At 44.5% G+C, this 16,745-nt stretch overlaps 1 protein-coding gene across 2 annotated transcripts in view; it reads left to right on the forward strand.

The window, feature by feature from the left end:
• The window catches only part of Ccdc146 (coiled-coil domain containing 146), a 123,893-nt gene that overhangs the window by 67,114 nt on the left and 40,034 nt on the right, over positions 1–16,745 (forward strand). For both annotated transcript variants that reach the window (XM_087902356.1, XM_087902355.1), the window contains exons 3-4: positions 2,595–2,677; positions 4,669–4,878. In XM_087902356.1, coding sequence (XP_087758482.1) covers positions 2,595–2,677; positions 4,669–4,878 — 293 coding nt within the window. The remainder of the gene's footprint in view (positions 1–2,594; positions 2,678–4,668; positions 4,879–16,745) is intronic.

Raw genomic sequence — 16,745 nt, forward strand, 5'->3', positions numbered from 1 at the left:
GATGTAGGGGGAAATCGGTGAGGCGTGGCACTGATGAGAAACCTGTTGATGCAGCAGATGAGCTCAGGCAGGTGGGAAACAGAAGGCGGATCAAACGAATGTCTAGCTGGAAATGTCGGGCAAAGAGGGGTGAGGCAGTGTGACGGATAATGTGGGTGCGTTTGGAAATCACTTCAGGGAGCTGGAGACGAGCAAGAGATGCAGAGGAGTGGAAAGAGGGACACTTTCGAGCGCGTGTGACATCAGAAGCATGCTGGACACTTCTGCAGGAAGCCAGATGCTGTCCGCAAGGCCAGAACACCTTGGACACACCCACACAAACTCTGATTCTTTCCTCGTGCTGACCCCTTCCAGATGGGGTCACTTGGTACCAGATCTGACCGAGCCGTTTCTTTGCTTGGAGTGCTCTAGCGTCTTGAATTTTTTCCATATTAATCCATGTCAGCCACGAGTCATGAACTCTCGTTAAACTTTCAGCAGCAGAGTAAATGTTTCCTTCGAGTCCCAGTCCCCGGAGAGGTGGCTGAGTAACACAGTCCCTACTGTGAAGTCACATTTGTGAACTGTGACATTCTACTAATCTTTCATGTGCACACTCTCGAGCAGCTTCGCATTGCCTTTCCGGCTGTGTTGCACGGATTCTGCATTTCTAAGACGTGACACACTTGGGTCTTGGGCCCACTTGTGCTGTGCAGTGTGAAAATGCAGCTATTTTCCCCACATCTGATACTGTGGATGAATAAACCACTTTTATCCGCTAGAACTGAGTCCAAAGTTCCCAGCCATGGATGGAGCCCCTCAAAAGAAACAGTCTGCAGCTCCACAGAGGAGGCTTTGCCGAGTGTAAGCCTCCAGATTGTGAATTGTTTCCTCTGTGTGTGCACGTGTGTATGTGTGTATGTGTTGCGTATGTGTGTGTATGCAAGCATGTGTGTGTACACGTGTGTGTGTGCATATGTGTGTGTGCATATGTGTGTGTGTGCACGCGCGTATGTGTGTATGTGCACATATGCATGTGGAGACCACACATCAGTATCATTTGTCTTCCTCAATCACCCTCCTCTTCATTTTTTGAGACGGGGTCTTACCTGAACCTGGAGATGGCTGGCCTGGCTACGCCGGTTAGCCAGAGAGCTCCAAGGTTCCGTGTGTCTCGGCCTCCTCAGCTCTGGGATTGCAGGTGCACACTGCCATGTGATGGGTCCAAACTCAGGTCTTCATACCTGTGTGCCTAGAACCTTAGAGAGTGAGCCATCTTCTCGTCTGTGTGCTAGAACCTTAGAGAGTGAGCCATCTTCTCAGCCTCTGTGCTAGAACCTTAGTGAGACATCTTCTCAGCCTGTGTGCTAGAACCTTAGTGAGTGAGCTATCTTCTCAGCCTGTGTGCTAGAACCTTAGAGAGTGAGCCATCTTCTCAGGCTGTGTGCTAGAACCTTAGAGAGTGAGCCATCTTCTCAGGCTGTGTGCTAGAACCTTAGAGAGTGAGCCATCTTCTCAGGCTGTGTGCTAGAACCTTAGAGAGTGAGCCATCTTCTCAGCCTGTGTGCTAGAACCTTAGAGAGTGAGCCATCTTCTCAGCCTGTGTTTCTAAAACCTTAGAGAGTGAGCAATCTTCTCAGCCTGTGTGCTAGAACCTTAGTGAGACATCTTCTCAGCCTGTGTGCTAGAACCTTAGTGAGTGAGCCATCTTCTCAGTCTGTGTTTCTAGAACCTTAGAGAGTGAGCCATCTTCTCAGCCTGTGTGCTAGAACCTTAGTGAGTGAGCCATCTTCTCAGCCCTGACATCTTAATTTGAAGGAAGCAAATACATTTTTCATGTTGAATTGTTCTCTTTTATAAGAGATTTGTTTTCAGTAGTGGAGATGAAGACCGTTTATGTCTCCCGGGACACCTGTGACTTTACTTTTGATTTATGTAGAAACTATAAAGACAAGTGAGATGTTTTGTCCACTGAGCTTTCATGAGTTCACAAGGTACTAAGGGCCATGGAGAGACAGAGATGGCTAAGAAACAAATAATACCTCATTATATAAATAGTAAACTTTGCCTTCAAAGATGTTAGGCAAGGGGTGTGACTTTGGAATGTTTTTTAAGCTGGAATACAGAAGTTTAAGTCCTGATGGTTTTCACTAAAACCTTGGAGAGGATCTTTGGCTAAGCTTTGGTTTTGGATAAAGCAGCCCCCGACCGTCAGGGCATCTCTGAGAACGAGTGACTGATGTATGGTCCTCGCTCAGAAGATGCACAGTGATCTTCTCTCAACTTACAAGCGGCCGTTCTGGAAGTCCACACAATTCAAAATGTTAAACCTAGAACAATCTTTTTAGAACCAGAAGACGTTTAATTCCTTGAGTTTCTGATGAAGAAATCGTAGCCTAGAGAGTTAGAGACGCGTCCAAGAGCAAAGAGCTTATGAGGGGCAGACTGGGGCCACTCCGTCGGAATACGCAGCAGCGTTCTGAAACACCACAGAGATGCACATGTAACCATTCTAGTGTCCGGCTGAGAGGCTGGAGACCACGTGAGACCCTTTTATCTCCTCCACAGGCGTAAGGACAGTGGTGGCTAACAGTTACCTATGTTCTCTTTACTAGCTGCATTCTATGGGAAAACTTCCTGGGACCAGAATGGCAGAGTTGAAAGCCAAGTACACCATGCTCCACGACATGGTGGTGAGGTAAGCTGCTTGCCAGCTTGGAGGCGCCTTCTGTCACCTCTGTTCTTCTCACTCATAACGATCGGGACTTGTCTTCATTCTTGTTCCCTCTAAATGTGGACTCTGAGACATGGGGCAGAGTAGAAGTGGGTTTAGAAGTTACCGAGAAGACTTTGTGAGTGAGCAGGGAGGGGAGGCTGAAATGGAAGAATGCAGATGGGTGGGGCCGTCAGTGGTCTGTGCTGTGCGCAGCCGGGGCCTGGTCCCAAGAATTTTCTGACTGACTGTTTAGAACAGTCTTAGCTCTGCCACCAAGAAGTGACAAAACAGGGCTATTTGTCTGCTCAGAAAATAGTTCTTGAGCACCAGATGACAAGCAGCTTTGCCCAGAGCCCGTTTTCCCTTGGAAGTTGAAGCTCTCTGAGGACCCCTTATCTATTCATACCAGTGCGGGGCTAAAACTGTTCGGTTTTGCTTCAGACCCCAGGCTGTGTTGTGACGGAGCTACGTCCGTCCTGCTTGTCACACTTTACCTCCTCCTGACCCCACACTTCCTTCTCTACCCACCACAAAGTCCACTACTCTGTCTCAGACCCACCGGGAGAGCCCAAAGGAGCACGTCGATCCTCACGTCGATCCTCCCGCTGCTGAGGCTGCAGGCAGGCAGACGTGGGCTGGAAGTTCTGAGCTGACACTCCTTGTGTTTGCCACAAAGACTAGATCAGAAACTGAACTCTCTTCTCCGGACACTGTCCGTCAAGGGCATTTGTGTGAATTGCCACTTAGGTTCTGGCTTTGGCTAACTGCCGAGCTGCCTCCTTTCTGTGTCAGCATGGCGGTTTGATCCAGCTCCGGCAGTTGATGCTGGATAGAGGGGAGCCTGTTAACATACAAGAACACTGAGCATGAGAGAGAAAATCCCATTTCCGCTCCTGGCAATTGGAGGTGTGCTCATCGGCACTGCTCGGCTTGTTCCCTGGCGCCTACCGTAGTTCCTGGAACGTATCATGTTCCAGTAAATGTGTGGCCGGGTGCCACTCAACACATGACACAGTGGAGCCTGGGAAAGTAGGGGGAGCCAGTCACCCCTGCTGAGATAGGTTCGATCCGGTTATGGGCATCTCTGCAGATGAGCTGAAATCCAGAGGTTTCTCTTGGTAAGGAAATCTGATGCGGCACACAGAAAACAGAAAATAGCAAAGGCCTGCCTCTGAATTCAGGGCGGGGACCGATAAGTCACATCTAAGAGACGATAAGTCACGTCTAGGAGACGTGTGAAGCCAATACAAGCTCGTAGCATGCATGAGTTCTAGAATATTCTTGGGAATATATCAAGTACGGTTTCTCTGTCTATCCAGTTCTGCCTGTAGCCGATGCTCAGCCCCTTTGCCAAACGGGGGCAAAGCCACAGGATACAACCAGCGTTGTAGGAATTCTCTTCTCTGTGGTGGTCTGTGCCTAGTCAGGCACCAAGGTAGTGTTAAAAACTAATTAATATGTCCCTAATTTTATAGGAGGATTTTCATGGTTTCCCAGTGGTAGCCATTAGAGGAAAGGTTAATGTCTTAGTTCAGTAAGGGGAAAAGATCTTGGTTCAGTCACCTTTAGAAAAATTAAAGGCACCAAGAAAAATGGGTTGCTCCGGCAGCCGAGGGTCCTGCTTGCCTTTTCGTTTCCTCTTCCTTGGGAGTCCTGGTCTTCTTCAAGGTCAGAGGAATACCCTGCTCCGTTGGAATTACACACTGTCTCCTTTGTCCCCACTCTCTGGATCTAGACACCTATGGAAGTCTTTATGACCAAACACTGCAGTTGACTGTGTACATCCTGTTTCCCTGCTGGAGGGTGGGCAGCACGGGCTAGGAGCGCAGGCCTCGTGCGCGGCTGCGGTGAACTAAATGCAGGAATGGGGACCAGCTGGGACATGCTCCCACCCTAGCCCGCGCAGGAATCAGGAAGGGTCCTGAGGATGGGTGGGCACTTTCTCACTGTCGGTGTCCTTCCCTTTAACCCAGCACCCAGCAGTCAGAGCTGCAGCTGCTGGAGAACGCCAAGCTCTTCACAGAGCAGATCCAGCAGCAGCTGGTCCGCCTGCAGCAAGCCGACGACTTCCCCAACGCCTTCTCCACCGAGGTCTGCAAGCTGCGGGAGCAGCTGCTCAAGTACCAGAACGAATATAGTGCAGCGCAAGAGAGGGAATATCACAACCAGTACAGACTGAACAGGTGAGAACCAGAGCCTGCAGGTGCTGCGGGCTGACTGTGTGAGTCCCTCTGTGGTGCGGGCTGTGTGAGTCCCACGGTGCTGCGGGCTGACTGTGTGAATCCCTCGGTGGTGCGGGGGCTGACTGGGTGAGTCTTCCGATGGTGCAGGCTGACTGTGTGAATCCCACGGCGGTGTAGGCTGACCATGTGAGTCTCACAGTGGTACAGGCTGACTGTGAGTCCCACGGTGGTGCAGGCTGACGGTGTGAGTCTCACAGAGGTGCAGGCTGATTGTGTGAGTCTCACAGAGGTGCAGGCTGACAGTGTGAGTCTCACGGAGGTGCAGGCTGACAGTGTGAGTCCCACGGAGGTGCAGGCTGACTGTGTGATTCTCACAGAGGTGCAGGCTGACGGTGTGAGTCTCACGGAGGTGCAGGCTGACGGTGTGAGTCTCACGGAGGTGCAGGCTGACAGTGTGAGTCCTACAGTGGTGCAGGCTGGCTGTGTGAGTCCCACGGTGGTGTAGGCTGACTGTGTGAGTCCACAGTGGTGCAGGTTAACTAGGTGAGTTCCCACATGTTGGCGACTGGCTGATTTCACATAAGCACTTAAGTTAGGAGGGTGTTCAGGTACACGGAGTTTGAGCTAACTACAAGCCCAGCTAGTTTTTCCTGTGATTCCCTGCGCTGAAAGATCACACAAATGCTTGGAAAGTAACTCTGGTGACAGAAATTCCTGCCGTGTTTTCTGGGTGCCAAGGACTCCAGAGCTCCGGAAACTGCTGTCAAAAGACACACTGCACAGAGCAAGGACTTGGCTGCCTCCCCTGCTCACTTGTCATTCCGTACTCTTCCGCCTGTCTTGTCCCCCTCTTCTCTCTGGTTGTGGTTGCTGACAGCACCCCATCATGTTGCCTGGCACCCGGGTCACATCTCCTTTATTTCTTTCCTTGAGCACAGCAGGAACAGAACCATGTATTCAACCTTTGCCCCCTCTTACTAAGGAAAAAGTTGCAAATATTCTTTCTCTTATTCATGAGTCACTTAATGAACCCAAGCAGGTAGGTTCCGGCAGAAGGGAGCACCTGTTCCCTGTCTCTCCTGTCCCTGCGGGGGTTCAGCATGCCCTGCCGTGTCTGGGACTGCGTGTGACTGTAGTTTTGAGTTGTGTGCTGCGCCTGGGTCCCGGGAAAAAGCCAAACCTGCCCTCCTAGACTCTGCTACCATTTAAGGCCGCAGAGCTTCGGCATTTTTTTTTTTTTTTTTTTTTTTTTTTTTTTTTTAGCAGCGTGTAGAATTCAGAAATTGCAAACGTGATTCAGTCCTGCCGCAGCGACAAATGCCGGAGCGGCCTCCAGAAAATTGTGCCGTCCCTGGGTCTTGAGGTCTCCCCTTGTTGCTTGTTTTTTTTTCAGCTGAGGGATAGATAATGAGGCAATTGGATGAAGAGAATTCTATTCAGAGAGAAGAAAAGTTAGGCGGCTTTTTCCGTGTGTCTTTCAGCCTAAACTCGTTTCAGACTCTCCAGAGAGAGCTATAAAAAGAAAGAAAGCCCCGTTATTTCTGTAAGCACTCGCTCTTTCAGCTGAAAACAATAACGGAATTAAGACAATTGCTGGCTGTTCATTAGTGTTGCAAATAGGAATTCGTGACATTTTGTGAAAGGGTACGAAGCATATAAGTCAGCTGATTTTTAGATTGTTTAAAATTTCCAAGTATTGCTGCCAAGATGGGGGTGAGGGGGGCTCTTGCCTTTTAGGTGTAGACAGGCACATTGTTCACTGGGTTTCCCGGGACAGGGAAGGGATGGTGTGTGGCGACTTAGAGCGACTGAGAACAGTCAAAGCACATGATTCTTTACACTGAGCGGGCCCTCTGCATCCTCAAATATCAACAGTTTGGGAAATAATGCACTCATTTCTATTAAAATTAATTTTTCTACCAAAAGGATCCCAAAGAGGAGTGATGGGTTTCACATTTTATTGCCTTCACACATCTGATATTACATGGTCCAGAGATAAATGCACTCAGTACTCCCAGGGGGATAAGCAGGCATTTCCATCCACAGATAAAAATAAAGGAAGTCAATGAGAGAAAGCTATTCATCCAAGTATACAGACGATATTTGTCAGTATAGCACAGTAATCTCTCATTGTATCCAGTGCCTAAATAGAAGCCCAAATTGCCAACACTCTCCACCCCAGCAACTTTAGGAACTTCTGAATCACTGCTGACTGGTAAGAGCAGCATCAAGTCACTTTTAATGTAACTGGTCTCCTCTTTGCCGCTGCCACTGCCCTAGCTGACTCTCCCCCTCCCAACCGCCCACAGAGACCTGCCCCTGCCTCTGCCTCCCAGGAAACTGAATTAAACTAAAGCATGTGCCGCCGTGCCGAGCAACTGCTGTTTCACACAAAATGTGATTTTACTAGATGTTTATGGCTGATATAATTGATTAGTTAATAACTAAATCTGTGTTATAGTTTCAGTTTAGGGCCTGTAATTACTGATGATATCTTGATAAATATACACTTTAGGAAGAAAATGTGGGACGTATTTAAGTAACTGAAGTAAATATAGATTAATTAATGAAGGAGCTACATACATACGCAGGGAACTTGCTTTGTAACCAAGGAAGTTATTGTTTTTCTGGAAGCTTTCTCTGAGAAAGGCTTTTCAATGTTTTCTTCACTGTTTGCCTTTCCCTTTCCCTTTCTGTAGTTTCTCTGTTTTCCATGAATTACTAAAATTTGGGCAGCAAGTACACTGTGTCTCTTGGGCCGACTGATGTGTTCTGACAGGCCTTGGTCAGCCGAGGAAGCAAGGCCATGGTTAGTCATGGTATGGACGTGGGGAACAGCAACACAAGCTGGGCACACGCAGCAATGCCTTTGTTGGCTCTCCAGGACTGGTTCTTCTAATCCCTGTTGCTGCCCACGTAGGCTTTTTACACACTTTTCTGTTCTTCGTCCAGTAAAGACATCAAAGTAGAAGCTCAGGAACAAACCCATCAATAGGAATGTGATACAGGAATGGGGGAGTGTCTTCCAGAGTGCTTGAGCCTCTCGGCTCTTAGGTGGGCTCAGCTCAGAAGTCAGGGGACCAGCGTTCACAGACACATGGATTTCAGTGATCGGCAGCCTGTGGGGTCTTGTCTCACAATCTGAGGATTAAATTCATAGATCGGGGATTTAGAGGGCAGAGCAGAACTTGTGTGTAGCAGGAGGCCCCAGGAAAGATGAGGCCATTGAACTGCCAATGGGAGGCTTTATAAAGGATTTATAAAGACCTGGGTGAGCTATGTCCATGATCTGCCTGAAGCCATGTGAATGTGATCTTCGCTGCCAACTATGGCTATGGGCAGGGAAACTGTTTTTGTACCCATGATTGCAGACTCATAACTGAGAATGGGAGAATTGATGATGTGTGTGCCAACCTCTCCCTCCTCCCCACCCAAAAGAAAAGAGTTCAGGCATTAAGCTATTGAAGAGAGTCCCTAAAAGTTGTGACAAAGATGCTGAAGTACAGTACTTCACAGTTGGTGGCTTCTGTTGGAGGTGGGGTGGGGGACCTCAGTTTCTTTAAGGGGCTGGCTACTGGGAGCCTGCCCTGCTCCAGTGAGTCAATGGGCAGCACACTAACACTTGGTGTTTCTTTTCTTTTCTTTTCTTTTCTTTTCTTTTCTTTTCTTTTCTTTTCTTATGCCTTGGGAAAACACAAAGGTGGGAGGTGAACCTGAGAGGACTGGGAAGTGAGTGTGATCAAGGTACACTGGATGAAATTCCCAAATAATAAAAATATTATGTCGGGAAAAAATAAAAATAAAAGCACTTTAAAATTTACAAAAAAAAATAAATAAAAGCACTTTATACCACCCAAAACAGCAAAAGCATTTGGTCTAAAGTTAGTCTTAACCCTAGCTGTGTGCTAGACTGACCCAAGGACTCCCTCAAGATCAAGCCATCTATGTGTGAACACCTCAAGGCCTGGCCTCCCACAACATCCACTGCATCTGTGGAAAGTCTACACATTGAGATGGTTATGGGACCAGTTCAGAAACCTGACTTCTCATTTCTCATAGCTCCTGTCAGCTCATGCCTACCCTTCATCAGTGGGGGATGCCCCCTTGTAGGCGGAGGCTGCTCACTCATTTCCCGACTGCTCAGACCCAAATAATCACACAGAAACTATATTAATTACATCACTGTTTGGCCAACAGCTTAGGCGTATTCCTACCTAGCTCTTACATCTTAAATTTACCCATTTCTATTAATCTATGCATCACCATGAGGCTATGGCTTACCAGGTAAGGTTCTCCAGTGTCTGTCTTCTTTGGCAGCTACTTGGCATCTCCTTGACTTTGCCTACTCTCTCTCTCTCTCTCTCTCTCTCTCATATATATATATCTATATTCTGACCTGCCATAGATTGATGCGGCATCTTTATGAACCAATGGTACTGACTATATTCTGACCTGCCATAGATTGATGCGGCATCTTTATGAACCAATGGTACTAGAACACATTCACAACATACAGAGGGGAACCCCACATCAGCCCCTCACTCATTGCCTGCAGTCTCAGGCACCCTACTTTGTCTGTGTGCTTGTACCCCGTAACACCACAAACCTATGACATGGTTTCTACTAGGACTATTTTGATGCTGAATGAACATTAATCCTAAAGAGCTTTGCTGTTGGAGCCTCCTTCAGTGGGGGAGCATAGAAAAAGATCAGGCTACGTTACTACATACCATAAAATATGGCATTTATTACCCTACCAAAAATGTCTTATCCCACTGATGCCATGCAAAAATGAAAACGTAAAAGGAGAAAAACAGACGAAATATAATTTTTTTCAACATTGTGACATTATAAATGTGGAAAAATGGAAGTCACCTGAGTTTTTGAAAAATGGTAGTCTTTCGGCAGACTGCTCCAGTGGTGCTGGCACCAAAAGGCTCTGGACTTGGGGAAGAATTTTTATCTCCGTTTCTCCATTTGTTCAACACGTAGAACACCGTCATAGCAAGACTGTGGGTGTAGATGTGTGTGAAAAGATTTCTGCACGTGGTAGGCCCAGTGTGTGAAAAATAATATTCAGAATTATTTTATTGTATTATCTACTTCCAATAGATAATCTGGAAAACAACTACTTAATTATTAGTTGTGGGATCTGTTTAGCAACTAGGAAAACATAGTAATCTAGATAAAAATAAACTCAGTCATGCCATATAGTTAATACAATTTTACTAAGGTTGTTTGGAACAATGAAGCAACCATCCATGGTATGAGACATTAAGGTTATGATCGTTGAGAATAGAAGCCTATACCTTTTAAACGAAATAAAAGTCCATGGTTCTTAATGGGTGAATTCAACGTTATAAATACAATTAGTTTTAACGTCCTAGAAAAAATTTACTCTGTGTTTGTTCAAAGACAATGCCATTTGAATTCATCTAAAAAGACCACAAGCCTTTATCTTACCTCACCACCGCTGCCTTTATCAGCAACAGCCTGCAGCGCGCGACCACCCCCTGGTGGCAGCATGCCCAAAGTGCAGTAGCAACGTAGGGAGCGGAAACTCTAGGAGCCATCCATACTGAAAACTGAAAAATTCGGCTTGAATCTGAGCTCAGAACAACTAATTTAGATTAGGCTCAGTGTGACATGCCTTGCGAAACTATCATTAATTTATATCATTGCAAATGAAATTTCTTAGAAATAAACCCTGAGGCACAGATGTGTGCCTCCTTGGTCTACTGGTAGGATCTGCTTGGTGCAGCAGGACCAGTGGTCAAAATTCTCCATCACCCCCAAACCTCATCAGATAGTTAAGCCTTCTGTGCTTTAAAGTTCGTGCTGAGCAAAGTTGGAAAATCTGGAGGCAGAGAAACTTGACCATTAAATGCAGAAAAATAAAAGACTCTGTGTAAAATAGAGCTCAAAATATGGTTGTTGAGAGAAGAAGGTAAGCAAGCGGCTGTATCAAACCTGGTAGTGTTGTCTAATGTAGAATGCTTGGGCTAATCCTAATTGGAGCAATTTCCAAAACCAAACTTTTGTACCTTGTCATCTCACCCCAACGCTTCAGCTAAAAATACAGGCACTCTCATGTTCTGTACCATGTTTATCGACAGGACAAGCAACTGCTTGTTCCCATTTGCCATCTGAACTCATTAATGCCTTCATTGCCTTATTTGTTAATCTCTATGGGTCAGTCATGTCCTGTTGGAATTCAGCGAGTCCTTGCTGGCTCTCTGCTTTGGCCTGTCAGTTTTGAAACGAGGAGTGTCTGGTCTTCAACTGGAATTGGGGATTTTCTCTTTGAATCCAAAATCTCAATGGAAACTTTTGGGTGTCTTGCCAGCTCTCAGGGAGTTTCTGACTTTGGAACACTGAGGAGGCTGGAGTCTCAGATTAAAGATGATCACACTTGTACATGGCCACTGCATTTTACTAGCTTTGGTATGGTCTAGCCACCATTTCGTTTTAATTTCTAGGCCTGTAGAAGGGATTTCTGTGGCCAGAGAGTACTTTCTGGTCAAGAGTACAGGCTGCTCTTGCAGAGAACCCAAACTGAGTTCCCGGTACCCATGTTGGGTGGTTCACAACTGCCTGTAACTTCAGCTCTAGGGCTCTGACACCCTCTCCTTGCTTCCATGGGCATCCACTCACACACACATGTGCTCACATCCAGACACATGTACATACACAAGAATTCAAATGGATATTTAAAGTAAGTTTCTTACAGACAGCCTATAGCAGGATTTAATTTTTTATCCTCTCTTACAATCTGTGTTTGTCATTAAGGCGACTGTTGATATGGCTGAGCTAACACTTATGATGATTAAACTCTTGTCAGATTGAAGGTGTTCAGAACCACCCAGGAGGCACAGCGTGGCCCCAGCCGTACCCGCGTGCAAGGCTTATAAAGGGGTCATTGCTTCACTACAAATACCACATGCTCTTCTCAAATTTTATACAATCTTATTTCCCTCTTGTCTTTAATTTTTCTGTAATTTATGTTTTGGAGGGCATTTTTGTTACCTGGCAGATTCTCCAAGCTTCCTGGGTCTATAATTTGGCTTCTGACTTTAATATAAAGTCATTATTGCTTGGGATAGTTGCTTTTTTCTTTCTTTTCTTCTTGCTATCCCTTCTTTAGTTGCCCCAAAGTCTTTTGATATTCTGGATTTAGGCTTTTTCAATCTTCTTCCTCTGTGCTTTTGACTCTTGGAAGTTTCTATTGAGAAACCTTCAAACTCGGGAGTTCCTATTCAGCTACATCCATCCTGCCAGTCTCTCATGACAGGAATTTTTTGTTTCTGACAGTGTTCTTGATCCCAGAATTTCCTTTTATTTTTTCCTAGACTCCCCACTTCTCTGCTTGTATTATCCATCTAGTCTTATATTCTATATTATTTATCAATTAGAATTCCTAATTTATTAATTAAAGTTGTTTTAAACAGCAAGCTTGGTAATTCAAGCATTCTTTGGCCATAGCCAACCTAGCTGCTTTAAATATGGCTGTGTTTTCTGGCTGACCAGACTGATATATTGTGGGTCTGGAGCTACAATCATAGGACCTTAGCAAGGTGGTGGTCAAATCTGGAGGAAGGGATGCGTTGTGCAGTCCTGTCTCAATTTTTAGGTGAGCCTAACAGCCCCTGACTGTGAGCTTCGCAGGTGCTCTTCACATCCACTCCAACCTAACAAGATCACTCTGAAGATTAGCAGGAGAAAGTACTGACAAGGGTTCAGAGGAAGCCTGTAAGTGTAAACCCATCACGTGTCTTATGAGCCTCCTGGCTCAGGCTGCACACGTGTGGCCTGATCCCTCGCAGGTTGCCAAACACTCTGAGAACATGCTAAGGTCCCAACAGGAAAACTCCATGATGCAATGCAAAAGTGCCGAAGATTAAACCAATCTTCAAGCTATAGCTGCCAGCATGTTTGCTGAATCTTCTGATCTGAACTGAACCGTGTTTTCTACAGTCAAAATACCAACAGTTTTCCTGGGCCTGAGTAACACCAAGAACCCCATAACGTAACAATCAAGGGTTTCACATATAAAGAAAGGGTTTCGCATAAAAACCAGACAAACACCAGCTTGCTGAGGAGAGACAACAGATGTCAGCACCACATCGTAGCGGTTCCAGAATTATGTGACAGGCCTTCCAGGAGCTTTTACATGCACACACCAACAAACAACTCCAAATACCAAGACCAGTGGAAAAACAAGAGCCTCAGAAGCCACAACATACAAAGAGCATCATTACATCAGTGTTTCTAGCTGATTCAGTTTTTCACTAAAAAAGCAATCCCTGAAATACTTATCCTTAGAAACAGCCAAGTAAAATGTCTCTAAGGTGTTTCATATGTGGATTTTAGAACAGAGATACAGTAACCACAGATTGAAAGTTAGAATATTCAGCAACTAAAGGGTGAATAGAAAATACTTTGTCTGGGAAACAGAAACTCAAAAATGAGCAAGGTCTTAGAATTCCATGGGACAACAGTAAAAAACTCTAACGTGGCAAGGAAAACATCTCTGAAGCAATAGTATCTGAACCTTTCCAAAATTTGGTAAGAGATGTAAGACATATTTAATAAACTCAGTGAACCCCAACAGAATAAACCTGAAAAATTCATTTTAAATTCATCACAGTGAAACTTCTGAAAGTGAGAAGCCAAATGCTGTGAAAGAGACACAGAGCAGAGAGGAATCGAGAGTTAGTCCCACTTGGAAACGAGAAGGGGCAGGGAACTGTGGGGCTTCAGGGGGGGGGGAATAAATGAACTTTAATTGGAAAAGTCTGGCTCTGGCGAACAAGGGATTGAAAAGTGAAAATCTGGCATTTCAAGTAAGTTCCAGGCTGGAGAGACTGGGCTGGAGGTCGTTGTTTATCACTGCGAATGTGGAACCAGAAAGGGGAATAAAAAAGTTAGGCTCCCCTGAGGCCATGCAGAAACAGCAAATAAGTCTTACTGTGCCTGTGGAGTAACATGGAAATGTGTTTCTGCCTCGGCACAAAACTAAAATCCCAGCAGCACTCAGGAGGCAGAGGCAGGTAGATATCTGTGTGTTCAAGGCCAGCCTGGCCTGTGTAGCACATCCCAGGACAACCAGCTTTATAGGAAGATCCTATCTTTAAAAAAAAAAAAAAAGAAGAAAGAAAGAAAGAAAGAAAGAAAGAAAGAAAGAAAGAAAGAAAGAAAGAAAGAAAGAAAAAGAAAAAAGGAAAAGGCACCTGGGTTCCACACTAGGACCCACAGCGCTGGCAGCTTTACCGGAGGCCAGAGTGGTCCCAGAGACCCTAGGAAAGACAACACCCTTTCAACTATACCCCTTTAAGCCTGTCCAACAACCCCAAACTGCACCCCTCCCCTGGGCTCCGTATCCTGGTCTACAACTCCAGAAAATGACTTCAACTTTACCAGAGGCCAGAAGAGCAAAGAGGAAAGAGAAGCCAAAGAACAAAACACCCATCCAGTGAAGACAAAGACAGGATCAACACCTATACCTATAGCCACCCCACATCCAAATGCCCGGAAGCCAGTGTAAGAAGACAGTAACAGAAAGGGCCACATGGCATCACCGGAGCCCAGGGAGCCTGCGATAGCAAGATCTGAACAATCCAGCACAGCTGAAGCACAAGAAAACAGCCTTAAAAATGAATTTATGAAGGTGATAAAGGTCCTTAAAGAGGATATGTGGGGAAAAAAATCCCTTAAAGAAATTAAGGAAAGCACAAAAAATTGGAAGAAATCCCTAAAAAACCAAGACAAAACAAGGAAACAGATGAAGGAAATGCTTCAAGCCCTGAAAATGGAAATTGAAGCAATAAAGAAAACCTAAGCAGAGGGAATTCTGAAATGGAAAGTCTGGGGAAGTAAACAGGAACTACAGATGCAAGCATCACCTACAGAATACAAGAGAGGGAAGAGAGAATCTCAAGCTTTGAAGCCACAATAGAGGGAATAGATTCATCAGTCAAAGGAAATGTTGAATCTAACATTTCCAGTCAAAGGAAATGTTGAATCTGGAAAACCATAAAAAGGCAAAACATAAGAATAATAGGAATGGAAGAAGGAGAAGAAAACCTGCTCAAAACCACAAAACCGTAGAAGAAAATTTTCCCAACCTAAAAATGGACATGGCTAATAAGGGAATTATTAATTATCATAATTATAATATATTATTATATTATATTATATATTAATAATATAATTATATATAATATAGTATATTAATTATATATAATTATTATATTATATTATATTATTATAATATATTATAATTAAAAGCTTACAGAATACAAAATAGATTGGATCAGAAAATAAAATCCTCTCACCACATAATCAAAACACTACACATACAGAACAAAGAAAGAATATTAACAGTGGCAAGGGTAAAAGGCCAAGTAACACATAAAAGTAGACTATTAGAATCACACCCGACTTCTCAATGGGGATCCTAAAATCCAGAAGGGCCTAAACTAATGTCTTGCAGACTCCATGAGACCAAGGGTGTCAGCCCAGATTACTATACCCAACAAAACTGTCAATAACCATAGATGGGGAAAATAAGATATTTCATGACAAAATCAAACTTAATGTCTGTCCATAAACCTAGCCCTACAGAAGGTACTAGAAGTAAAACTCCAACCCCAGGAAGTTAATTACACCCATAAGAACATAGGCAGTAGTTAATCTCATACCAGCAAAAGCCAAAGAAGAGAAACACACAAACACACACACAGACACACAAGGGAAACACACACACACACTACTGCCACTAACAATAAAATCACAGGAATTAATAATCAATGGCCATTAATATCCCTCAACATCAATGAACTCAATTCACAGACACGGGCTAATGGAATTTTTATGAAAATAGGATCCATCATACAAGAAATACACCTCAACATCAAAGACATTACTTTGGAGTAAAGGGTTGGAAAAAGATTTTCCAATCAAATGGACCTAAGAAGCAAGCTGGTGTAATTATCCTAATATCTAAGAAAATAGACTTCCAACCAAAATTAATCAAAGGGATGTAGAAGGGAATTTCATATTCATCAAAGGAAAAAATCTACCAAGATAATGTCTCAATTCTGCACATCTATGCCCCAAATGTAAGGGTACCCACATTTGTAAAAGAAATATCACTAGGGGCTGTAGAGATGGATCAGTGGTTAAAAGCTTTGCCTGCTCTTCCAAAGGTCCTGAGTTTAATCCCCAGCAGCCATATGGTGGCACACAGCCACCTGTAATGAGTCTTGGTACCCTCTTCTGGACTGCACTGTATACATAATAAATAAATATTTTTTAAAAAAGAAATATCACTAAAGCTTAAATCACACATAGAACTGCACACAGTAATAGTGGGAGACTTTAATACCCCACTCTCATCAATGGAGAGGCATCCAGACGGAAACTAAACAGAAAAACAATGAAACTAACAGACATTATGGCTCAAATGTACCTAACAGATATTTACGGAACATTTCATCCAAACACAAAGGAACATACCTACTTCTCAGCACCGCACGGAACCTTCTCCAAAATCGACCACATACTTGGTCACAAAGCAAATCTCAACAAATACAAAAAGATTCAAATAATCCCCTGGGTCTTATCAGACCACCATTGATTAAAACTGGATTTCAACAACAACAGAAAGTCTACAAACTCATGGAAACGGAACAACTCTCTACTGAGCCAAAGGCTTCCTAGAATTTAATGGAAATGCATGCACAGCTCACCCTTATTATGGGACACAATGAAAGTTGTGCTAAGAGGAAAATTCATAACACTAAATGTCTGCATAAGGAATTTGGAGAAATCTCACATGAGTGACTTAACAGCACACCTGAAAGCTC

The sequence above is a fragment of the Myodes glareolus genome, chromosome 27 (assembly GCF_982192425.1).
Source record: "Myodes glareolus chromosome 27, mMyoGla1.1, whole genome shotgun sequence".
Lineage (NCBI taxonomy): Eukaryota > Metazoa > Chordata > Mammalia > Rodentia > Cricetidae > Myodes > Myodes glareolus.